Source organism: Oncorhynchus kisutch, linkage group LG29 (genome assembly GCF_002021735.2).
Source record: "Oncorhynchus kisutch isolate 150728-3 linkage group LG29, Okis_V2, whole genome shotgun sequence".
In the NCBI taxonomy this organism is placed as follows: Eukaryota; Metazoa; Chordata; class Actinopteri; order Salmoniformes; family Salmonidae; genus Oncorhynchus; species Oncorhynchus kisutch.
Window position 1 is genome coordinate 29259365 of NC_034202.2, and position 27557 is coordinate 29286921.

Consider the following 27557-nt stretch of genomic DNA (forward strand, 5'->3'; position numbering starts at 1 on the left):
CTTAACCCTACTAGACAACCACTATAACCCTACATTAACCCTACTAGACAACCATTATAACCCTACCTTAACCCTACTAGACAACCACTATAACTCTACATTAACCCTACTAGACAACCATTATAACCCTACCTTAACCCTACTAGACAACCACTATAACCCTACATTAACCCTACTAGACAACCATTATAACCCTACCTTAACCCTACTAGACAACCATTATAACCCTACCTTAACCCTACTAGATAACCCTACATTAACCCTACTAGATAACCACTATAACCCTACCTTAACCCTACTAGACAACCACTATAACCCTACATTAACCCTACTAGATAACCACTATAACCCAACCTTAACCCTACTAGACAACCACTATAACCCTACATTAACCCTACTAGATAACCACTATAACCCAACCTTAACCCTACTAGATAACCACTATAACCCTACCTTAACCCTACTAGATAACCACTATAACCCTACCTTAACCCTACTAGATAACCTAGATAACCCTACATTAACCCTACTAGATAACCACTATAACCCTACCTTAACCCTACTAGATAACCACTATAACCCTACCTTAACCCTACTAGATAACCTAGATAACCCTACATTAACCCTACTAGATAACCACTATAACCCTACCTTAACCCTACTAGACAACCACTATAACCCTACCTTAACCCTACTAGATAACCACTATAACCCTACCTTAACCCTATTAGACAACCACTTTAACCCTTTGTGAAATTTTAAGGAGGATTCAATCCCCTTTGGAGATTTAAACTGCCCTTAAAAAAAAGTAATGGATAAATACTAGTTAACCCAGGGGTCATGTTGATGTGTAAACACAGGGAAACATAGCAACCCTGAGTGGGGCACAAATACCATGATCCCACACAGTATGTGGACATACAGTTAAATGCCAAAATAAAGGAAACTCTTGAGTAAATGAGGGATACAAAGTATATTGAAAGCAGGTGCTTGAGGGATACAAAGTATATTGAAAGCAGGTGCTTCCACACATGTGTGGTTCCTGAGTATATTAAGCAATTATCATCTTATCATGCTTAAGGTCCTGTATAAAAATGACTGTATCGGTGATTTTGTCTCAGTCACCAGATCTCAACCCAATTGAACACTTATGTGAGATTCTGGAGTGGTGCCTGAGACAGCATTTTAAAACACCATCAACAAAATGATGGAATTTCTTGCGTAAGAATTACGTTGCATTCCTCCAATAAAGTCCTCCAATAAAGTTTCAGACACTTGTAGAGTCTATGCCAAGGTCCATTGAAGCTGTTCTGGCTCGTTGTGGCCCAACGCCCTTTTAAGACACTTTATATGTTGGTGTTTCCTTTATTTGGGCAGTTAACTGTACATCAGAGCCAGTAGCTTCGAGGGATGAGCTGTCGAGCTCAAGTTCTCCACATGCGTCTCTAATCTGGGTGTAATTGTGAGGTTGATGGACATGCTTGCTGGGGTTGCCAATGTGGAGCGCTGTTGTTGGGTTAAGATCAGTCGCCCCAGGCCACTAGTGCTGTTTAATACTACACTGTAATGTAATTATAGGGCAGGAACTCAGGGCTGAGGAGGACCTCTGTGAGAGCAGGCAGAGTGTGTTGTTTTACTGTGAGAATGGTATTCTGCTGTTAAAGCTTGGGAATTGTTATCGCAGAAACAGTGAGGGGAATAGCAGGGTAAGCTCTGTGTGTGTGTGTGTGTGTGTGTGTGTGTGTGTGTGTGTGTGTGTGTGTGTGTGTGTGTGTGTGTATGTGTGGTCAGGGAATACAACTAAGAATGGCATTGTCCATACATGTCCTGATCCATGATGTGACCAGGCAGGTGTTGTCATTGTATACTGCCTATGCATTTCATTCAGACAAGCATGTTCCATATGAAGTGATGCAATACCTACATGCTTATTTTGCCTATTGCATTTAGTGATGATCCATGGGCAATATGGATAGTCAAAAAGTACCCTGGGTAGTTTATCTTATCAATAACAAATTGACAAAACATACAGAGGAATTAGAATAACGACCAGTTAATGTAATCAGTCAATTAGGACTGTAATGTCATTTGTATTACAACTGGCAATGTCATTAAGCTGAATCAGGCGTCATCTGTCTTATTCCTAACAGTTATGTCACCTGACATTCCTGTTTGATAACTAATGCAATATAATCAGGGTATTTCTGTCCATGGATCAGCACTAATGTTATCACAAATGACTTTGGTTTTCTCCCTGACTGGAGACACACACAGCAATCCAAGTATTCCATTCTAGCAGAGCACATGCAATTACTGTACATATAAATGTCAAGGACATTCAGTACCAAGTCACATGCCGACTGAACTTGTTGAAGGGGATCCAGTGAATGCATCTCTACGCTAATTGTCTGTAATGCGGTCATTTGTTTTAAAATTAGAACATCAACAAATGAACGATGTTGGTCCGAATGGAGCATCGCCGCAGGGATGAGTCAACACACACAGATGGCAGAGAACAGCTATTAGGACCAAACAACATAGAGTCCTGCCACATGTCAACATCCTGTACCACATGCAGGAGAGACAGACAGACAGACGGACAGACGGACAGGCGGACAGACAGACAGACAGACAGACAGACAGACAGACAGACAGACAGACAGACAGGCAGGCAGGCAGGCAGGCAGGCAGATAGACAGACAGGCAGGCAGGCAGATAGACAGACAAGCAGACAGGCAGATAGATAGACAGAAGAGGAAATGGACATACGGTAGAAACTGGCCATGACGTAGTTTTGACAGCGATCACCAGTAAAGTCATTCGGACACCTGATGGAAAGAAACAAAACCACAAACAGAGAGGGAGGAGGGAGGGAGGAGGAAGGGAGGAGGAAGGGAAGAGGAAGGGAAGAGGAAGGGAAGAGGAAGGGAAGAGGAAGGGAGGAGGAAGGGAGGAGGAAGGGAAGAGGAAGGGAAGAGGAAGGGAGGAGGAAGGGAGGAGGAAGGGAGGAGGAAGGGAAGAGGAAGGGAAGAGGAAGGGAAGAGGAAGGGAGGAAGAAGGGAAGAGGAAGGGAGGAGGAAGGGAGGAAGAAGGGAAGAGGAAGGGAGGAGGAAGGGAGGAAGAAGGGAAGAGGAAGGAAGGAGGAAGGGAAGAGGAAGGAAGGAGGAAGGGAAAAGGGAGGGAGGGAGTGAGAGAGAGAGAGAGAGAGAGAGCAGAGATGGAGGGTATCGAGAGGAGAGGATATGAAGAAATGAGGAAATTAAAGGAGAAAGGCAGAGAAAGAAAGAAGCAGAAGAAAACTGAATTAGAACCGCAGCAACACCAGAGACAGTAGAAGCAAAGCGATCCCACCGGTGACACTGTTGTGCCGCGCACCACCCATGGCTTTGGTTGACCTGAGAGGAAGGAGGAGGAAGAGGACCATAAAGGAAGCCCAGTGACAACGTGACTCTGTTCTCAGCTGTTGGTGTCATGTGAACATACTTTTGTAAGGATTGGGCATGCGCAACCGCAGCGGCTCTGTTTGCAAACACCGCTGGCCGAAGAATCCATCTGGACATCTGGGGAGGAGGAGAGGGGGACAACATGATATGAAAAACGCAGTAGTGAAGTCTGTACACACGTTACTGGTGAAGGCCTGAAAGAGATGTTACATTACAATATGCAATAGGGTGGTCCAGAAACATTACACTAAAAAGCATCACTAGATTTTGGCTTACTCAGTCAAGTAATTGGGTTAGAAATGAGTGTCACTCAACAAGAGTGAATGTCTCTTGCTGAATAGAAGGCAGGTGACCATGAGGTCCATGAGGACTCAATGATCTCTACCATCCTAGTCTATCTGTATCATCTAACAATCAATAGTGTCATGTGTTCAAACACATTAACACTGGTAGGAACATGTATGCTCATGAAGGCAACATTTCCACACCACCAGTTCTTAGCAAACAAACTGTAGCTGCATCCAACAGCGCCTGTTGGTAGAGAATCAGGTAACATAGAAGCATAGACATGGAAACATTGGGACTGAGGCATATAGCTGGATCAAACAATAGACAATATAGGATATGGGCTCATGGCAACATTAGACAACTTTAGAAGGGCTCAAAACATCTGGATTCTGGAGTGAACCATCACTTAAACAAACTCTGCCTTTGCATTGGAAGGCACTTTGCATTGGATGGCACTATAAAACAGTCAGAGTAAAAATCAAACTAGATCATATCAAATGTTATTTGTCACATACACGTGTTTAGCAGATGTTATTGCGGGTGAAGTGAAAATCTAGTGTTTCTAGCTCCAACAGTGCAGTAATATCTAACAAGTAATATCTAACAATACACACAATCTAAAGTAAAGAAATGGAATTAAGAATATATAAATATTTGGACGAGTAATGTCAGCACAGCATTGATTAAGCTACAGCAGAATAGGATAGAATACAGTATATACATATGAGATGGGCAAAGCAAAATGTGTAAACATTATTAAAGTGACTCGTGTTCCATTATTAAAGTGGCCAGTGATGTCAAGTCTATGTATATAGAGCAGCCGCCTCTAATGTACTAGTGATGGCTATTTAACAGTCTGATGGCCTTGAGATAGAAGCTGTTGTTCAATCTCTCAGTCCCAGCTTTGATGCACGTGTACTGACCTCGCCTTCTGAATGATAGCGGGGTGAACAGGCAGTGGTGATCTTGATTATCTTTTTGGCCTTCCTGTGACATCGAGTGCTGTAGGTGTCCTGGAGGGCAGGTAGCTTGCCCCCGGTGATGTGTTTTGCAGACCGCACCATCCTCTGGAGAGCCCTGCGGTTGTGGGCGGTGCATTTGCCGTACCAGGTAGTGATACAGCCCTACAGGATGCTCTCAATTGTGCGTCTGTAAAAGTTTGTGAGGGTTTTAGGTGCCAAGCCAAATATCTTCAGCCTCCTGAGGTTGTGTGGGTGGACCATTTCAATTTGTCAGTGATGTGTACTCCGAGGAACGGGGGTGTTCCCTCTGCTGTTTCCTGAAGTCCATCCTCGTGGGGCCCCAGTGTTGAGGATCAGCGAAGTGGAGGTGTTGTTTCCTATCTTCACCACCTGGGGGCGGCCCGTCAGGAAGTCCAGGGCAGGGTTCAGACCCAGGGCTTCGAGCTTAACGATGAGCTTGGAGGGTACTATGGTGTTGAATGCTGAGCTATAGTCAATGAACAGCATTCTTACATAGGTATTCCTCTTGTCCAGATGGGATAGGGCAGTTTGCAGGTCTACTATACAGTATCAGGTAAGATAGAGGTGTTATGATCCTTGACTAGTCTCTCAAAGTACTTGATGACGGAAGTGAGTGCTATGGAGCAGGAACAACGGTGGACATCTTGAAGCATGCGGGGACAACAGACATAGGGAGAGATTGAATATATCCGTAAATACTCTAGCCAGCTGGTCTGCGCACGGTCTGAGGTCACGGCTAAGGATGCCGTCTGGGCCGGCAATTTTGTGAGGGTTAACACGCTTAAATGTCTTACTCACTTCGGCCACGGAGAAGGAGAGCACACAGTTCTTGGAAGCGGGCCGCATCGGTGGCACTGTGTAATCCTCAAAGCAGGCGGTGAAGGTGTTTAGCTTGTCCGGAAGCAAGACGTCAGTGTCCGTGGCTAGTTTTCCCTTTGTTGTCCGTGACTGTCTGTAGACATGGCTGGCAGACTTAGTAGGAGGGTACACTGTTCAAAATACAAAAACATTCCCTTTTCCTCCAGTCTGTCTCTTCCTCTCCCTCTCTCCTAATATCCCCAATTTTGCAGATATTAGGCCGCCCGTCCCCACCTCCCCATCTGTGCTGTTATAACTGACAGGTACACCAGTGAGAAAGGCAGAGGTCGTGGACTAATGTTCCCCTGATTGAGAGTGCCAGAGGGGTGGGCCTACATGTGTCCTCAAGTGCCCCACCAGGGAGGTAGGGGGGTGCATGGGGAAACCAACCCACAGGGATGAAACAACCCCCCCTCCAATCACACCATCCCCCTCTCTTTCTAACCTATTGGCCTCTTCCTTCTTCACATGGGGCTGCAAATAGCCCTGCATCATTTGACTTGAGTCCTGTATAGAAGAGAACTCATTCTACATATGTTGAATCTTTATTATCCAGGTAATAAACGCAGTAGGCCCCCTGCCTGTGCACTTCATCATATAGCAACCACATATAATTTTGGCCATGATGTTCTGGGAGCATTTTATTGCACTTTTATGTCTCTCTCTGTGCCCACATCTTTGTTCCCTGGCCTTTCTACATGTCTGGTGGAGAGGAGTGCATTGAATATGGTGAAGACAGTTGACGTCCAGAGTTACACTGTCACACCTCATTCATGTTGGCAAAGTTCTGTTGAGTTTGCTCATGAACCACAACAACCATATTTATAATAATAACAATAATAATTATCATTGATTCAACTTTTATAGTGCTGTACATAAAGAACATTTCAAAGTGCTGTAAAGCAACAAAAACAAAAAACAAGCAATTTAAAAACAACATCATTATTCATCATGAGTAGATCGACAGTCAAGAGACTAAAGGTTGAGAATGTTCATGGCTTGATTGAGGTCAGCGCAGGGAGGAGGTGTTCAAAGAGAAGAGACGGAAGCAGGGAGGCGGGAGGCAGCACGTTGTCATCATGGTGTCTCGACCATTCACACTATCTGTGGCTTTGTAGTAGGACTCAGTCGGATGAAGTGAGAGTTCCGTACTAGCAACTGGACTAGAGGCTAGCTAGCTACTCTTCACTACTATCAAAATTCAACTCACACTCGGGTGATGCTACGGCCGTCACGAGGCGCCAGAAAGCACACCACATACAACTCCAATAGTAATTCAGGAGTAGCCTCATAACTTAGTCCTCTATACCGCCATGGTCATCTGTCATTTTGGTACACCTCTCTATATGGGCTTCTCTTCATCCTCAACCACCAGACAGTCTCCTTAGCCCCTTCTCCCCTCTCCCTCTCTCTCAACGAATCAGGATGTGTGGTTCATTGAGGGGTGCCAACATTCCACACTCTCTCTCCACCAAACAGGACCGTTAATCCACCAGAGGTCATTCCTGGTGATTTATGACATTTCTAAAATGTCTCCCAGAAATATTATGATATTCCATCATGTCTAATGACTCATACTGAGTGATATGTTAAATGGAGGATCACACAATAATAGGGAAAGACTGCTGGAGAAATGACTAAGACCAATGCACTGTCACTGTAAAATCTACAAATGTTGAAATCTGTCCTCGTTAAGGAAACGGTGAACAAATTGAGCACACATTGAAAGAAATCTATATCGGTTTGAGGTTTTTAAACAGGATTAAATATCTTCTTTCAACATAAACCAAGAACACAGCACATAGCACACAAGCATTGCAGCAGAACAAACCCCATTAGACTAAAGACACAGTAATGACCCCAAAGGCAATTAGCAGTCGGATGTCTGATGGGTGTTCTTCTTCTTCCTCCATGAAGAATATTGGCCTGATGAGTCGTACATGTACCTCTGACCTACAGTACAGACTGTACCTGATCCAGACTCATATTATTCACTGGTCCTGTCTGATTTCTTGTCCCCGACCTGCAGGAATCTTTGCTAATGTGGCTGATACTGTGTAACATGGCATGAACTACAGTGCCACTAGATTACCTTCATTCGTTAAACTTTTCCTTCCCCTCTAAAGAACTATATATTTCAAAGTGAAGGAGCCGGACATTCAAATAGGGCCAGCTGTCGGCCGGACTTGTTCAGCAGATGAGTAATACCGGCTGAAGCCTGGCCTATATTGAATGAGATGGCTTTGGGGCAACAATTCCCCGCAGGCCTCCACTGCATTATCCAACTCTTCTGGACCCGTGCCTCGACCGTGAGTGAATTAGCTGCAGCAATTGAGTTATTGCTCCCTCCAATTTGTACACAGCTTATTGAATGGCTGTTGCAGCCATGTCCTCACTGCTTGCTGAGCAGTGTTGCTGGAGCCAGCAGAACACACACAACGGCTGGCCAGTGGACCTACACAATATTCTTCATCGTAGACCAACATGGAAGCACATGATGTTTACATAATGGACCAAAGCACACTATGATAGGATGTGATACTGAAACTGTTGAGATGTCAAACACAACAGCACAACACTCGTTCTCCAGCACAGACTGTCATATTGATGCAAACTGTCATGATACGGGATAGCATCATAAACATTTACATGTTTTGAGCTTGCTGCAAGGACATGTTTTTTGAAATGACAAAACCCAGAATACAAACCCATATACTTTATGCACATTCTTGCACATATGTTGTTATAGTACAGCTTCATTATGTTGTTCTAGTACAGCTTCATAATGTTGTTCTAGTACAGATTCATAATGTTGTTCTAATACAGCTTCATAATGTTGTTATGGAACAGCTTCATTATGTTGTTCTAGTACAGCTTCATAATGTTGTTCTAGTACAGATTCATAATGTTGTTCTAGTACAGCTTCATAATGTTGTTCTAATACAGCTTCATAATGTTGTTATGGTACAGCTTCATATTGTTGTTATAGTACAGCTTCATAATGTTGTTATAGTACAGCTTCATAATGTTGTTATGGTACAGCTTCATAATGTTGTTATGGTACAGCTTCATAATGTTGTTCTAGTATAGCTTCATAATGTTGTTATGGTACAGCTTCATTATGTTATAGTACAGCTTCATAATGTTGTTATAGTACAGCTTCATAATGTTGTTATAGTACAGCTTCATAATGATGTTATAGTACAGCTTCATAATGTTGTTCTGGTACAGCTTCATGATGTTGTTATGGTACAGCTTCATAATGTTGTTATAGTACAGCTTCATAATGTTGTTCTTGTACAGCTTCATAATGTTGTTATAGTACAGCTTCATAATGTTGTTCTAGTATAGCTTCATAATGTTGTTATAGTACAGCTTCATAATGTTGTTCTAGTACAGCTTCATAATGTTGTTATGGTACAGCTTCATAATGTTGTTATGGTACAGCTTCATAATGTTGTTATGGTACAGCTTCATAATGATGTTATAGTACAGCTTAATAATGTTATAGTACAGCTTCATTATGATGTTATAGTACAGCTTAATAATGTTATAGTACAGCTTCATAATGTTGTTATGGTACAGCTTCATAATGATGTTATAGTACAGCTTAATAATGTTATAGTACAGCTTCATTATGATGTTATAGTACAGCTTCATAATGTTATAGTACAGCTTCAAAATGTTGTTATGGTACAGCTTCATAATGTTGTTCTAGTACAGCTTCATAATGATGTTATAGTACAGCTTCATAATGTTGTTATGGTACAGCTTCATAATGATGTTATAGTACAGCTTCATAATGTTGTTATAGTACAGCTTTAAAATGTTGTTATGGTACAGCTTCATAATGATGTTCTAGTACAGCTTCATAATGTTATAGTACAGCTTCATAATGTTGTTATGGTACAGCTTCATGATGTTGTTATAGTACAGCTTCATAATGTTGTTATAGTACAGCTTCATATTGATGTTATAGTACAGCTTCATAATGTTGTTATGGTACAGCTTCATAATGTTGTTATAGTACAGCTTCATAATGTTGTTCTAGTACAGCTTCATAATGTTGTTATAGTACAGCTTCATAATGTTGTTATAGTACAGCTTCATACTGTTGTTATGGTACAGCTTCATAATGATGTTATAGTACAGCTTCATAATGTTATAGTACAGATTCATAATGTTGTTATAGTACAGCTTCATAATGTTGTTATAGTACAGCTTCATAATGATGTTATAGTACAGCTTCATAATGTTGTTCTAGTACAGGTTCATAATGATGTTATAGTATAGCTTAAATATGTTATAGTACAGCTTCATAATGTTGTTATAGTACAGCTTCATAATGTTGTTCTAGTACAGCTTCATAATGTTGTTATGTTGTTATGGTACAGCTTCATAATGATGTTCTAGTACAGCTTCATAATGTTATAGTACAGCTTCATAATGTTGTTATGGAACAGCTTCATGATGTTGTTATAGTACAGCTTCATAATGTTGTTATAGTACAGCTTCATAATGATGTTATAGTACAGCTTCATAATGTTGTTATGGTACAGCTTCATAATGTTGTTATGGTACAGCTTCATAATGTTGTTCTAGTACAGCTTCATAATGTTGTTATGGTACAGCTTCATTATGTTATAGTACAGCTTCATAATGTTGTTATAGTACAGCTTCATAATGTTGTTATAGTACAGCTTCATAATGATGTTATAGTACAGCTTCATAATGTTGTTATGGTACAGCTTCATGATGTTGTTATGGTACAGCTTCATAATGTTGTTATAGTACAGCTTCATAATATTGTTCTTGTACAGCTTCATAATGTTGTTATAGTACAGCTTCATAATGTTGTTCTAGTATAGCTTCATAATGTTGTTATAGTACAGCTTCATAATGTTGTTCTAGTACAGCCTCATAATGTTGTTATGGTACAGCTTCATAATGTTGTTATGGTACAGCTTCATAATGTTGTTATGGTACAGCTTCATAATGTTGTTCTAGTACAGCTTCATAATGATGTTATAGTACAGCTTCATAATGTTGTTATGGTACAGCTTCATAATGATGTTATAGTACAGCTTCATAATGTTGTTATAGTACAGCTTTAAAATGTTGTTATGGTACAGCTTCATAATGATGTTCTAGTACAGCTTCATAATGTTGTTATGGTACAGCTTCATAATGATGTTCTAGTACAGCTTCATAATGTTATAGTACAGCTTCATAATGTTGTTATGGTACAGCTTCATGATGTTGTTATAGTACAGCTTCATAATGTTGTTATAGTACAGCTTCATAATGATGTTATAGTACAGCTTCATAATGTTGTTATGGTACAGCTTCATAATGTTGTTATAGTACAGCTTCATAATGTTGTTCTAGTACAGCTTCATAATGTTGTTATAGTACAGCTTCATAATGTTGTTATAGTACAGCTTCTTAATGTTGTTATGGTACAGCTTCATAATGATGTTATAGTACAGCTTCATAATGTTATAGTACAGCTTCATAATGTTGTTATTATACAGCTTCATAATGTTGTTATAGTACAGCTTCATAATGATGTTATAGTACAGCTTCATAATGTTGTTCTAGTACAGGTTCATAATGATGTTAAAGTACAGCTTAAATATGTTATAGTACAGCTTCATAATGTTATAGTACAGCTTCATAATGTTGTTCTAGTACAGCTTCATAATGTTGTTATAGTACAGCTTCATAATGTTGTTCTAGTACAGCTTCATAATGTTGTTATGTTGTTATGGTACAGCTACATAATGATGTTCTAGTACAGCTTCATAATGTTGTTCTAGTACAGCTTCATAATGTTGTTATGGTACAGCTTCATAATGTTGTTATGGTACAGCTTCATAATGTTGTTATTTTACAGCTTCATAATGTTGTTATGGTACAGCTTCATAATGTTGTTATTTTACAGCTTCATAATGTTGTTATGGTACAGCTTCATAATGTTGTTATAGTACAGCTTCATAATGTTGTTCTTGTACAGCTTCATAATGTTGTTATAGTACAGCTTCATAATGTTGTTCTAGTATAGCTTCATAATGTTGTTATAGTACAGCTTCATAATGTTGTTCTAGTACAGCTTCATAATGTTGTTATGGTACAGCTTCATAATGTTGTTATGGTACAGCTTCATAATGTTGTTATCGTACAGCTTCATAATGATGTTATAGTACAGCTTAATAATGTTATAGTACAGCTTCATTATGATGTTATAGTACAGCTTAATAATGTTATAGTACAGCTTCATAATGTTGTTATGGTACAGCTTCATAATGATGTTATAGTACAGCTTAATAATGTTATAGTACAGCTTCATTATGATGTTATAGTACAGCTTCATAATGTTATAGTACAGCTTCAAAATGTTGTTATGGTACAGCTTCATAATGTTGTTCTAGTACAGCTTCATAATGATGTTATAGTACAGCTTCATAATGTTGTTATGGTAAAGCTTCATAATGATGTTATAGTACAGCTTCATAATGTTGTTATAGTACAGCTTTAAAATGTTGTTATGGTACAGCTTCATAATTATGTTCTAGTACAGCTTCATAATGTTATAGTACAGCTTCATAATGTTGTTATGGTACAGCTTCATGATGTTGTTATAGTACAGCTTCATAATGTTGTTATAGTACAGCTTCATATTGATGTTATAGTACAGCTTCATAATGTTGTTATGGTACAGCTTCATAATGTTGTTATAGTACAGCTTCATAATGTTGTTCTAGTACAGCTTCATAATGTTGTTATAGTACAGCTTCATAATGTTGTTATAGTACAGCTTCATACTGTTGTTATGGTACAGCTTCATAATGATGTTATAGTACAGCTTCATAATGTTATAGTACAGATTCATAATGTTGTTATAGTACAGCTTCATAATGTTGTTATAGTACAGCTTCATAATGATGTTATAGTACAGCTTCATAATGTTGTTCTAGTACAGGTTCATAATGATGTTATAGTACAGCTTAAATATGTTATAGTACAGCTTCATAATGTTGTTATAGTACAGCTTCATAATGTTGTTCTAGTACAGCTTCATAATGTTGTTATGTTGTTATGGTACAGCTTCATAATGATGTTCTAGTACAGCTTCATAATGTTATAGTACAGCTTCATAATGTTGTTATGGAACAGCTTCATGATGTTGTTATAGTACAGCTTCATAATGTTGTTATAGTACAGCTTCATAATGATGTTATAGTACAGCTTCATAATGTTGTTATGGTACAGCTTCATAATGTTGTTATGGTACAGCTTCATAATGTTGTTCTAGTACAGCTTCATAATGTTGTTATGGTACAGCTTCATTATGTTATAGTACAGCTTCATAATGTTGTTATAGTACAGCTTCATAATGTTGTTATAGTACAGCTTCATAATGATGTTATAGTACAGCTTCATAATGTTGTTATGGTACAGCTTCATGATGTTGTTATGGTACAGCTTCATAATGTTGTTATAGTACAGCTTCATAATATTGTTCTTGTACAGCTTCATAATGTTGTTATAGTACAGCTTCATAATGTTGTTCTAGTATAGCTTCATAATGTTGTTATAGTACAGCTTCATAATGTTGTTCTAGTACAGCCTCATAATGTTGTTATGGTACAGCTTCATAATGTTGTTATGGTACAGCTTCATAATGTTGTTATGGTACAGCTTCATAATGTTGTTCTAGTACAGCTTCATAATGATGTTATAGTACAGCTTCATAATGTTGTTATGGTACAGCTTCATAATGATGTTATAGTACAGCTTCATAATGTTGTTATAGTACAGCTTTAAAATGTTGTTATGGTACAGCTTCATAATGATGTTCTAGTACAGCTTCATAATGTTGTTATGGTACAGCTTCATAATGATGTTCTAGTACAGCTTCATAATGTTATAGTACAGCTTCATAATGTTGTTATGGTACAGCTTCATGATGTTGTTATAGTACAGCTTCATAATGTTGTTATAGTACAGCTTCATAATGATGTTATAGTACAGCTTCATAATGTTGTTATGGTACAGCTTCATAATGTTGTTATAGTACAGCTTCATAATGTTGTTCTAGTACAGCTTCATAATGTTGTTATAGTACAGCTTCATAATGTTGTTATAGTACAGCTTCTTAATGTTGTTATGGTACAGCTTCATAATGATGTTATAGTACAGCTTCATAATGTTATAGTACAGCTTCATAATGTTGTTATTATACAGCTTCATAATGTTGTTATAGTACAGCTTCATAATGATGTTATAGTACAGCTTCATAATGTTGTTCTAGTACAGGTTCATAATGATGTTATAGTACAGCTTAAATATGTTATAGTACAGCTTCATAATGTTATAGTACAGCTTCATAATGTTGTTCTAGTACAGCTTCATAATGTTGTTATAGTACAGCTTCATAATGTTGTTCTAGTACAGCTTCATAATGTTGTTATGTTGTTATGGTACAGCTTCATAATGATGTTCTAGTACAGCTTCATAATGTTGTTCTAGTACAGCTTCATAATGTTGTTATGGTACAGCTTCATAATGTTGTTATGGTACAGCTTCATAATGTTGTTATTTTACAGCTTCATAATGTTGTTATGGTACAGCTTCATAATGTTGTTATTTTACAGCTTCATAATGTTGTTATGGTACAGCTTCATAATGTTGTTATGGTACAGCTTCATAATGTTATAGTACAGCTTCATAATGTTGTTATAGTACAGCTTCGTAATGTTCTAGTACAGCTTCATAATGTTGTTATGGTACAGCTTCATAATGTTGTTCAGGTACAGCTTCATAATGTTGTTCTAGTACAGCTTCATAATGTTATAGTACAGCTTCATAATGTTATAGTACAGCTTCATAATGTTGTTATGGTACAGCTTCATAATGTTATAGTACAGCTTCATAATGTTCTAGTACAGCTTCATAATGTTGTTATGGTACAGCTTCATAATGTTGTTCTAGTACAGCTTCATAATGTTGTTCTAGTACAGCTTCATAATGTTATAGTACAGCTTCATAATGTTGTTATAGTACAGCTTCATAATGTTCTAGTACAGCTTCATAATGTTGTTATGGTACAGCTTCATAATGTTGTTCTAGTACAGCTTCATAATGTTGTTCTAGTACAGCTTCATCATGTTATAGTATAGCTTCATAATGATGTTCTAGTACAGCTTCATAATGTTATAGTACAGCTTCATAATGTTGTTATGGTACAGCTTCATAATGTTATAGTACAGCTTCATAATGTTGTTCTGGTACAGCTTCATAATGTTATAGTACAGCTTCATAATGTTGTTATAGTACAGCTTCATAATGTTGTTCTAGTACAGCTTCATAATGTTGTTCTAATACAGCTTCATAATGTTGTTATGGTACAGCTTCATATTGTTGTTATAGTACAGCTTCATAATGTTGTTATAGTACAGCTTCATAATGTTGTTATGGTACAGCTTCATAATGTTGTTATGGTACAGCTTCATAATGTTGTTATGGTACAGCTTCATAATGTTGTTCTAGTATAGCTTCATAATGTTGTTATGGTACAGCTTCATTATGTTATAGTACAGCTTCATAATGTTGTTATAGTACAGCTTCATAATGTTGTTATAGTACAGCTTCATAATGATGTTATAGTACAGCTTCATAATGTTGTTATGGTACAGCTTCATGATGTTGTTATGGTACAGCTTCATAATGTTGTTATAGTACAGCTTCATAATGTTGTTCTTGTACAGCTTCATAATGTTGTTATAGTACAGCTTCATAATGTTGTTATGGTACAGCTTCATAATGTTGTTATAGTACAGCTTCATAATGTTGTTCTAGTACAGCTTCATAATGTTGTTATAGTACAGCTTCATAATGTTGTTATAGTACAGCTTCTTAATGTTGTTATGGTACAGCTTCATAATGATGTTATAGTACAGCTTCATAATGTTATAGTACAGCTTCATAATGTTGTTATTATACAGCTTCATAATGTTGTTATAGTACAGCTTCATAATGATGTTATAGTACAGCTTCATAATGTTGTTCTAGTACAGGTTCATAATGATGTTATAGTACAGCTTAAATATGTTATAGTACAGCTTCATAATGTTATAGTACAGCTTCATAATGTTGTTCTAGTACAGCTTCATAATGTTGTTATAGTACAGCTTCATAATGTTGTTCTAGTACAGCTTCATAATGTTGTTATGTTGTTATGGTACAGCTTCATAATGATGTTCTAGTACAGCTTCATAATGTTGTTCTAGTACAGCTTCATAATGTTGTTATGGTACAGCTTCATAATGTTGTTATGGTACAGCTTCATAATGTTGTTATTTTACAGCTTCATAATGTTGTTATGGTACAGCTTCATAATGTTGTTATTTTACAGCTTCATAATGTTGTTATGGTACAGCTTCATAATGTTGTTATGGTACAGCTTCATAATGTTATAGTACAGCTTCATAATGTTGTTATAGTACAGCTTCGTAATGTTCTAGTACAGCTTCATAATGTTGTTATGGTACAGCTTCATAATGTTGTTCAGGTACAGCTTCATAATGTTGTTCTAGTACAGCTTCATAATGTTATAGTACAGCTTCATAATGTTATAGTACAGCTTCATAATGTTGTTATGGTACAGCTTCATAATGTTATAGTACAGCTTCATAATGTTCTAGTACAGCTTCATAATGTTGTTATGGTACAGCTTCATAATGTTGTTCTAGTACAGCTTCATAATGTTGTTCTAGTACAGCTTCATAATGTTATAGTACAGCTTCATAATGTTGTTATAGTACAGCTTCATAATGTTCTAGTACAGCTTCATAATGTTGTTATGGTACAGCTTCATAATGTTGTTCTAGTACAGCTTCATAATGTTGTTCTAGTACAGCTTCATCATGTTATAGTATAGCTTCATAATGATGTTCTAGTACAGCTTCATAATGTTATAGTACAGCTTCATAATGTTGTTATGGTACAGCTTCATAATGTTATAGTACAGCTTCATAATGTTGTTCTGGTACAGCTTCATAATGTTATAGTACAGCTTCATAATGTTGTTATAGTACAGCTTCATAATGTTGTTCTAGTACAGCTTCATAATGTTGTTCTAATACAGCTTCATAATGTTGTTATGGTACAGCTTCATATTGTTGTTATAGTACAGCTTCATAATGTTGTTATAGTACAGCTTCATAATGTTGTTATGGTACAGCTTCATAATGTTGTTATGGTACAGCTTCATAATGTTGTTATGGTACAGCTTCATAATGTTGTTCTAGTATAGCTTCATAATGTTGTTATGGTACAGCTTCATTATGTTATAGTACAGCTTCATAATGTTGTTATAGTACAGCTTCATAATGTTGTTATAGTACAGCTTCATAATGATGTTATAGTACAGCTTCATAATGTTGTTATGGTACAGCTTCATGATGTTGTTATGGTACAGCTTCATAATGTTGTTATAGTACAGCTTCATAATGTTGTTCTTGTACAGCTTCATAATGTTGTTATAGTACAGCTTCATAATGTTGTTCTAGTACAGCTTCATAATGTTGTTCTAGTACAGCTTCATAATGTTGTTATGGTACAGCTTCATAATGTTGTTATGGTACAGCTTCATAATGTTGTTATGGTACAGCTTCATAATGTTGTTCTAGGACAGCTTCATAATGTTGTTCTAGTACAGCTTCATAATGTTGTTATGGTACAGCTTCATAATGTTGTTATGGTACAGCTTCATAATGTTGTTATGGTACAGCTTCATAATGATGTTATAGTACAGCTTAATAATGTTATAGTACAGTTTCATTATGATGTTATAGTACAGCTTAATAATGTTATAGTACAGCTTCATAATGTTGTTATGGTACAGCTTCATAATGATGTTATAGTACAGCTTAATAATGTTATAGTACAGCTTCATTATGATGTTATAGTACAGCTTCATAATGTTATAGTACAGCTTCAAAATGTTGTTATGGTACAGCTTCATAATGTTGTTCTAGTACAGCTTCATAATGATGTTATAGTACAGCTTCATAATGTTGTTATGGTACAGCTTCATAATGATGTTATAGTACAGCTTCATAATGTTGTTATAGTACAGCTTTAAAATGTTGTTATGGTACAGCTTCATAATGATGTTCTAGTACAGCTTCATAATGTTATAGTACAGCTTCATAATGTTGTTATGGTACAGCTTCATGATGTTGTTATAGTACAGCTTCATAATGTTGTTATAGTACAGCTTCATATTGATGTTATAGTACAGCTTCATAATTTTGTTATGGTACAGCTTCATAATGTTGTTATAGTACAGCTTCATAATGTTGTTCTAGTACAGCTTCATAATGTTGTTATAGTACAGCTTCATAATGTTGTTATAGTACAGCTTCATACTGTTGTTATGGTACAGCTTCATCATGATGTTATAGTACAGCTTCATAATGTTATAGTACAGATTCATAATGTTGTTCTAGTACAGCTTCATAATGTTATAGTACAGCTTCATAATGTTGTTATAGTACAGCTTCATAATGTTGTTCTAGTACAGCTTCATAATGTTATAGTACAGCTTCATAATGTTGTTATGGTACAGCTTCATAATGTTATAGTACAGCTTCATAATGTTGTTATAGTACAGCTTCATAATGTTGTTCTAGTACAGCTTCATAATGTTGTTCTAATACAGCTTCATAATGTTGTTATGGTACAGCTTCATATTGTTGTTATAGTACAGCTTCATAATGTTGTTATAGTACAGCTTCATAATGTTGTTATGGTACAGCTTCATAATGTTGTTATGGTACAGCTTCATAATGTTGTTCTAGTATAGCTTCATAATGTTGTTATGGTACAGCTTCATTATGTTATAGTACAGCTTCATAATGTTGTTATAGTACAGCTTCATAATGTTGTTATAGTACAGCTTCATAATGATGTTATAGTACAGCTTCATAATGTTGTTATGGTACAGCTTCATGATGTTGTTATGGTACAGCTTCATAATGTTGTTATAGTACAGCTTCATAATGTTGTTCTTGTACAGCTTCATAATGTTGTTATAGTACAGCTTCATAATGTTGTTCTAGTATAGCTTCATAATGTTGTTATAGTACAGCTTCATAATGTTGTTCTAGTACAGCTTCATAATGTTGTTATGGTACAGCTTCATAATGTTGTTATGGTACAGCTTCATAATGTTGTTATGGTACAGCTTCATAATGATGTTATAGTACAGCTTAATAATGTTATAGTACAGCTTCATTATGATGTTATAGTACAGCTTAATAATGTTATAGTACAGCTTCATAATGTTGTTATGGTACAGCTTCATAATGATGTTATAGTACAGCTTAATAATGTTATAGTACAGCTTCATTATGTTGTTATAGTACAGCTTTAAAATGTTGTTATGGTACAGCTTCATAATGATGTTCTAGTACAGCTTCATAATGTTATAGTACAGCTTCATAATGTTGTTATGGTACAGCTTCATGATGTTGTTATAGTACAGCTTCATATTGATGTTATAGTACAGCTTCATAATTTTGTTATGGTACAGCTTCATAATGTTGTTATAGTACAGCTTCATAATGTTGTTCTAGTACAGCTTCATAATGTTGTTATAGTACAGCTTCATAATGTTGTTATAGTACAGCTTCATACTGTTGTTATGGTACAGCTTCATCATGATGTTATAGTACAGCTTCATAATGTTATAGTACAGATTCATAATGTTGTTCTAGTACAGCTTCATAATGTTATAGTACAGCTTCATAATGTTGTTATAGTACAGCTTCATAATGTTGTTCTAGTACAGCTTCATAATGTTATAGTACAGCTTCATAATGTTGTTATGGTACAGCTTCATAATGTTATAGTACAGCTTCATAATGTTGTTCTGGTACAGCTTCATAATGTTATAGTACAGCTTCATAATGTTGTTATAGTACAGCTTCATAATGTTGTTCTAGTACAGCTTCATAATGTTGTTCTAATACAGCTTCATAATGTTGTTATGGTACAGCTTCATATTGTTGTTATAGTACAGCTTCATAATGTTGTTATAGTACAGCTTCATAATGTTGTTATGGTACAGCTTCATAATGTTGTTATGGTACAGCTTCATAATGTTGTTCTAGTATAGCTTCATAATGTTGTTATGGTACAGCTTCATTATGTTATAGTACAGCTTCATAATGTTGTTATAGTACAGCTTCATAATGTTGTTATAGTACAGCTTCATAATGATGTTATAGTACAGCTTCATAATGTTGTTATGGTACAGCTTCATGATGTTGTTATGGTACAGCTTCATAATGTTGTTATAGTACAGCTTCATAATGTTGTTCTTGTACAGCTTCATAATGTTGTTATAGTACAGCTTCATAATGTTGTTCTAGTATAGCTTCATAATGTTGTTATAGTACAGCTTCATAATGTTGTTCTAGTACAGCTTCATAATGTTGTTATGGTACAGCTTCATAATGTTGTTATGGTACAGCTTCATAATGTTGTTATGGTACAGCTTCATAATGATGTTATAGTACAGCTTAATAATGTTATAGTACAGCTTCATTATGATGTTATAGTACAGCTTAATAATGTTATAGTACAGCTTCATAATGTTGTTATGGTACAGCTTCATAATGATGTTATAGTACAGCTTAATAATGTTATAGTACAGCTTCATTATGATGTTATAGTACAGCTTCATAATGTTATAGTACAGCTTCAAAATGTTGTTATGGTACAGCTTCATAATGTTGTTCTAGTACAGCTTCATAATGATGTTATAGTACAGCTTCATAATGTTGTTATGGTACAGCTTCATAATGATGTTATAGTACAGCTTCATAATGTTGTTATAGTACAGCTTTAAAATGTTGTTATGGTACAGCTTCATAATGATGTTCTAGTACAGCTTCATAATGTTATAGTACAGCTTCATAATGTTGTTATGGTACAGCTTCAGGATGTTGTTATAGTACAGCTTCATAATGTTGTTATAGTACAGCTTCATATTGATGTTATAGTACAGCTTCATAATGTTGTTATGGTACAGCTTCATAATGTTGTTATAGTACAGCTTCATAATGTTGTTCTAGTACAGCTTCATAATGTTGTTATAGTACAGCTTCATAATGTTGTTATAGTACAGCTTCATACTGTTGTTATGGTACAGCTTCATCATGATGTTATAGTACAGCTTCATAATGTTATAGTACAGATTCATAATGTTGTTATAGTACAGCTTCATAATGTTGTTCTAGTACAGGTTCATAATGATGTTATAGTACAGCTTAAATATGTTATAGTACAGCTTCATAATGTTATAGTACAGCTTCATAATGTTGTTATAGTACAGCTTCATAATGTTGTTCTAGTACAGCTTCATAATGTTGTTATGTTGTTATGGTACAGCTTCATAATGATGTTCTAGTACAGCTTCATAATGTTATAGTACAGCTTCATAATGTTGTTATGGAACAGCTTCATGATGTTGTTATAGTACAGCTTCATAATGTTGTTATAGTACAGCTTCATAATGATGTTATAGTACAGCTTCATAATGTTGTTATGGTACAGCTTCATAATGTTGTTATGGTACAGCTTCATAATGTTGTTCTAGTACAGCTTCATAATGTTGTTATGGTACAGCTTCATTATGTTATAGTACAGCTTCATAATGTTGTTATAGTACAGCTTCATAATGTTGTTATAGTACAGCTTCATAATGATGTTATAGTACAGCTTCATAATGTTGTTATGGTACAGCTTCATGATGTTGTTATGGTACAGGTTCATAATGTTGTTATAGTACAGCTTCATAATGTTGTTCTTGTACAGCTTCATAATGTTGTTATAGTACAGCTTCATAATGTTGTTCTAGTATAGCTTCATAATGTTGTTATAGTACAGCTTCATAATGTTGTTCTAGTACAGCTTCATAATGTTGTTATGGTACAGCTTCATAATGTTGTTATGGTACAGCTTCATAATGTTGTTATGGTACAGCTTCATAATGATGTTATAGTACAGCTTAATAATGTTATAGTACAGCTTCATTATGATGTTATAGTACAGCTTAATAATGTTATAGTACAGCTTCATAATGTTGTTATGGTACAGCTTCATAATGATGTTATAGTACAGCTTAATAATGTTATAGTACAGCTTCATTATGATGTTATAGTACAGCTTCATAATGTTATAGTACAGCTTCAAAATGTTGTTATGGTACAGCTTCATAATGTTGTTCTAGTACAGCTTCATAATGATGTTATAGTACAGCTTCATAATGTTGTTATGGTACAGCTTCATAATGATGTTATAGTACAGCTTCATAATGTTGTTATAGTACAGCTTTAAAATGTTGTTATGGTACAGCTTCATAATGATGTTCTAGTACAGCTTCATAATGTTGTTATGGTACAGCTTCATAATGATGTTCTAGTACAGCTTCATAATGTTATAGTAGAGCTTCATAATGTTGTTATGGTACAGCTTCATGATGTTGTTATAGTACAGCTTCATAATGTTGTTATAGTACAGCTTCATAATGATGTTATAGTACAGCTTCATAATGTTGTTATGGTACAGCTTCATAATGTTGTTATAGTACAGCTTCATAATGTTGTTCTAGTACAGCTTCATAATGTTGTTATAGTACAGCTTCATAATGTTGTTATAGTACAGCTTCTTAATGTTGTTATGGTACAGCTTCATAATGATGTTATAGTACAGCTTCATAATGTTATAGTACAGCTTCATAATGTTGTTATTATACAGCTTCATAATGTTGTTATAGTACAGCTTCATAATGATGTTATAGTACAGCTTCATAATGTTGTTCTAGTACAGGTTCATAATGATGTTATAGTACAGCTTAAATATGTTATAGTACAGCTTCATAATGTTATAGTACAGCTTCATAATGTTGTTATAGTACAGCTTCATAATGTTGTTCTAGTACAGCTTCATAATGTTGTTATGTTGTTATGGTACAGCTTCATAATGATGTTCTAGTACAGCTTCATAATGTTGTTCTAGTACAGCTTCATAATGTTGTTATGGTACAGCTTCATAATGTTGTTATGGTACAGCTTCATAATGTTGTTATTTTACAGCTTCATAATGTTGTTATGGTACAGCTTCATAATGTTGTTATTTTACAGCTTCATAATGTTGTTATGGTACAGCTTCATAATGTTGTTATGGTACAGCTTCATAATGTTATAGTACAGCTTCATAATGTTGTTATAGTACAGCTTCATAATGTTCTAGTACAGCTTCATAATGTTGTTATGGTACAGCTTCATAATGTTGTTCAGGTACAGCTTCATAATGTTGTTCTAGTACAGCTTCATAATGTTATAGTACAGCTTCATGATGTTATAATACAGCTTCATAATGTTATAGTACAGCTTCATAATGTTGTTATGGTACAGCTTCATAATGTTATAGTACAGCTTCATAATGTTCTAGTACAGCTTCATAATGTTGTTATGGTACAGCTTCATAATGTTGTTCTAGTACAGCTTCATAATGTTGTTCTAGTACAGCTTCATAATGTTATAGTACACCTTCATGATGTTATAGTACAGCTTCATAATGTTATTGTACAGCTTCATAATGTTGTTATGGTACAGCTTCATGATGTTGTTATGGTGCAGCTTCATAATGTTGTTATAGTACAGCTTCATAATGTTGTTCTTGTACAGCTTCATAATGTTGTTATGGTACAGCTTCATAATGTTGTTATTTTACAGCTTCATAATGTTGTTATAGTACAGCTTCATAATGATGTTCTAGTACAGCTTCATAATGTTATAGTACAGCTTCATAATGTTGTTATGGTACAGCTTCATAATGTTGTTATGGTACAGCTTCATAATGTTATAGTACAGCTTCATAATGTTGTTATAGTACAGCTCCATAATGTTCTAGTACAGCTTCATAATGTTGTTATGGTACAGCTTCATAATGTTGTTCTAGTACAGCTTCATAATGTTGTTCTAGTACAGCTTCATCATGTTATAGTATAGCTTCATAATGATGTTCTAGTACAGCTTCATAATGTTATAGTACAGCTTCATAATGTTGTTATGGTACAGCTTCATAATGTTGTTCTGGTACAGCTTCATAATGTTATAGTACAGCTTCATAATGTTGTTATAGTACAGCTTCATAATGTTGTTATGGTACAGCTTCATAATGTTGTTATAGTACAGCCTCTTAATTTTATAGTACAGCTTCATAATGTTGTTATGGTACAGCTTCATAATGTTGTTATGGTACAGCTTCATAATGTTGTTATGGTACAGCTTCATGATGTTGTTCTAGTACAGCTTCATAATGTTGTTATGGTACAGCTTCATATTGTTGTTCTAGTACAGCTTCATAATGTTGTTATGGTACAGCTTCATAATGTTGTTATGGTACAGCTTCATAATGTTGTTATGGTACAGCTTCATAATGATGTTATAGTACAGCTTCATAATGTGGTTATGGTACAGCTTCATAATGATGTTATAGTACAGCTTAATAATGTTGTTCTGGTACAGCTTCATAATGTTATAGTACAGCTTCATAATGTTGTTATAGTACAGCTTCATAATGTTGTTATGGTACAGCTTCATAATGTTGTTATAGTACAGCCTCTTAATTTTGTATTACAGCTTCATAATGTTGTTATGGTACAGCTTCATAATGTTGTTATGGTACAGCTTCATAATGTTGTTATGGTACAGCTTCATGATGTTGTTCTAGTACAGCTTCATAATGTTGTTATGGTACAGCTTCATATTGTTGTTCTAGTACAGCTTCATGATATTGTTCTAGTACAGCTTCATAATGTTGTTATGGTACAGCTTCTTGATATTGTTCTAGTACAGCTTCATAATGTTGTTATTGTACAGCTTCATAATGTTGTTATGGTACAGCTTCATGATGTTGTTATAGTACAGCTTCATAATGTTGTTATGGTACAGCTTCATAATGATGTTATAGTACAGCTTCATAATGTGGTTATGGTACAGCTTCATAATGATGTTATAGTACAGCTTCATAATGTGGTTATGGTACAGCTTCATAATGATGTTATAGTACAGCTTAATAATGTTGTTCTAGTACAGCTTCATAATGATGTTATAGTACAGCTTCATAATGTGGTTATGGTACAGCTTCATAATGATGTTATAGTACAGCTTAATAATGTTGTTATAGTACAGCTTAATAATGTTGTTATAGTACAGCTTCATAATGTTATAGTACAGCTTAATAATGTGGTTATGGTACAGCTTCATAATGATGTTATAGTACAGCTTAATAATGTTGTTCTAGTACAGCTTCATAATGATGTTATAGTACAGCTTCATAATGTGGTTATGGTACAGCTTCATAATGATGTTATAGTACAGCTTAATAATGTTGTTATAGTACAGCTTCATAATGTTGTTATAGTACAGCTTCATAATGATGTTCTAGTACAGCTTTATAATGATGTTATAGTACAGCTTCATAATGTTGTTATAGTACAGCTGAAATAATGTTGTTATAGTACAGCTTTATAATGTTGTTATGGTACAGCTTCATAACGTTGTCATGGTACAGCTTCTGCACACCCAAACATGAACTTATATTGGCACATTTCAACATGGAAGTAAGGAAATGCACCTCAACATGCTCACCCTGGCATACATAACATTCAGTACATGACTCAGAATCTGATAGCAGGAAAGCTCATCGTTCCCACATTCACAATCAATAGAAAAACATGTATCTTCCAATAACAAAATGTCCTTAGCACTCTTGATTAATCTGACCCCCTTTTCAAAGGTCTTGAGATGTAAGCAATAATTCTATTTACCTCGCTCGAGGTCTCTGACTGGCGTAAATATTTGTTTCCCTACTAAACCAGTGAAACATTACATCATGTGCGAGGCTCCTGCACGCTAAACGTGGGCTGAGAACCATGACCATCCATCCTCCTCATCAGCAATGGTATACATGAAATATATTTCTGTATATACAGGCAGTGCCTTCCTGTACTGCTCTGCTCTGCTCTACTGGTGCTTCTGTGAGAGATCAGGGAAGGGGGGGGGGGGGGGGGTTGCTAAGAGGGAGGAAGGATGGGGTAATAGAGGGGGGATAGACAGGGTGATAGAGGGGGGATAGACAGGGTGATAGAGGGGGATAGATGTGGTTATCGAGGGGGGATAGAGGTAGATGGATTGGGTGATAGAGAGGGGTATGGGGTGATAGAGGGGGGATAGAGGGGATACAGTTGGGGTGATAGTGGGGGATAGATGGGGTGATTGAGGGGTGATATATGGGGTGATAGAGGGAGAATAGATGGGGTGATAGAGGGGGATAGACAGGGTGATAGAGGGGGTGGTGGGGTGATAGAGGGGGATAGACAGGGTTATAGAGGGGTGATAGAGGGAGGATAGATGGGATGATAGAGGGAGGATAGATGGGGTGATAGAGGGGTGATAGAGGGAGGATAGATGGAGTGATAGGTGGGATGATAGAGGGAGGGTCGATGGGGTGATAGGTGGGATGATAGAGGGAGGATAAATGGGATGATAGAGGGAGGATATATGGGGTGATAGAGGGGTGATAGAGGGGGTGATAGAGGGAGGATAGATGGGATGATAGAGGGAGGATAGATGGGGTGATAGAGGGGTGATGGAGGGGTGATAGATGGGGTGATAGAGGGGTAATAGATGGGATGATAGAGGGAGGATAGATGGGCTGATAGAGGGATGATAGATAGGGTGATAGAGGGGGGATAGACAGGGTGATAGAGGGGGATAGATGTGGTTATCGAGGGGGGATAGAGGTAGATGGATTGGGTGATAGAGAGGGGTATGGGGTGATAGAGGGGGGATAGAGGGGATACAGTTGGGGTGATAGTGGGGGATAGATGGGGTGATTGAGGGGTGATAGATGGGGTGATAGAGGGAGAATAGATGGGGTGATAGAGGGGGATAGACAGGGTGATAGAGGGGGTGGTGGGGTGATAGAGGGGGATAGACAGGGTGATAGAGGGGTGATAGAGGGAGGATAGATGGGATGATAGAGGGAGGATAGATGGGGTGATAGAGGGGTGATAGAGGGAGGATAGATGGGGTGATAGGTGGGATGATAGAGGGAGGATAGATGGGGTGATAGATGGGATGATAGAGGGAGGGTCGATGGGGTGATAGGTGGGATGATAGAGGGAGGATAAATGGGATGATAGAGGGAGGATATATGGGGTGATAGAGGGGTGATAGAGGGGGTGATAGAGGGAGGATCGATGGGATGATAGAGGGAGGATAGATGGGGTGATGGAGGGAGGATAGATGGGATGATAGAGGGATGATAGATGGGGTGATAGAGGGGTGATGGAGGGGTGATGGGGTGATAGAGGGGTAATAGATGGGATGATAGAGGGAGGATAGATGGGCTGATAGAGGGATGATAGATGGGGTGATAGAGGGAGGATAGATGGGGTGATTGAGGGGTGATAGATGGGGTGATAGAGGGATGATAGACAGGGTGATAGAGGGGTGATAGAGGGGTGATAGAGGGGTGATAGAGGTAGATGGATGGGGTGATAGATGGGATGATAGAGGTAGATGGATGGGGTGATAGAGGGGTGATAGAGGTAGATGGATGGGGTGATAGAGGGGATGATAGAGGTAGATGGATGGGGTGATAGAGGGGTGATAGAGGGAGGATAGATGGGTTGATAGAGGGATGATAGATGGGGTGATAGAGGGGTAATGGAGGGGTGATGGAGGGGTGATAGATGGGATGATAGAGGGGTGATAGAGGTAGATGGATGGGATGATAGAGGGGTGATAGAGGTAGATGGATGGGGTGATAGAGGGGTTATATAGGTAGATGGATGGGGTGATAGAGCGGTGATAGAGGTAGATGGATGGGGTGATAGAGC

At 36.7% G+C, this 27557-nt stretch overlaps 1 protein-coding gene across 3 annotated transcripts in view; it reads right to left on the reverse strand.

Moving 5' to 3' along the window:
- nrg2a (neuregulin 2a) overlaps positions 1-27557 on the reverse strand; it is a 180508-nt gene that overhangs the window by 37566 nt on the left and 115385 nt on the right. For 2 of the 3 annotated variants that reach the window (XM_031809390.1, XM_031809393.1), the window contains exon 5: positions 3484-3560. In XM_031809390.1, the coding sequence (XP_031665250.1) occupies positions 3484-3560 (77 nt within the window). Of the gene's footprint in view, positions 1-2769; positions 2829-3483; positions 3561-27557 lie in introns of all 3 variants that reach the window. The other variant, XM_031809392.1, reaches the window with a different exon arrangement.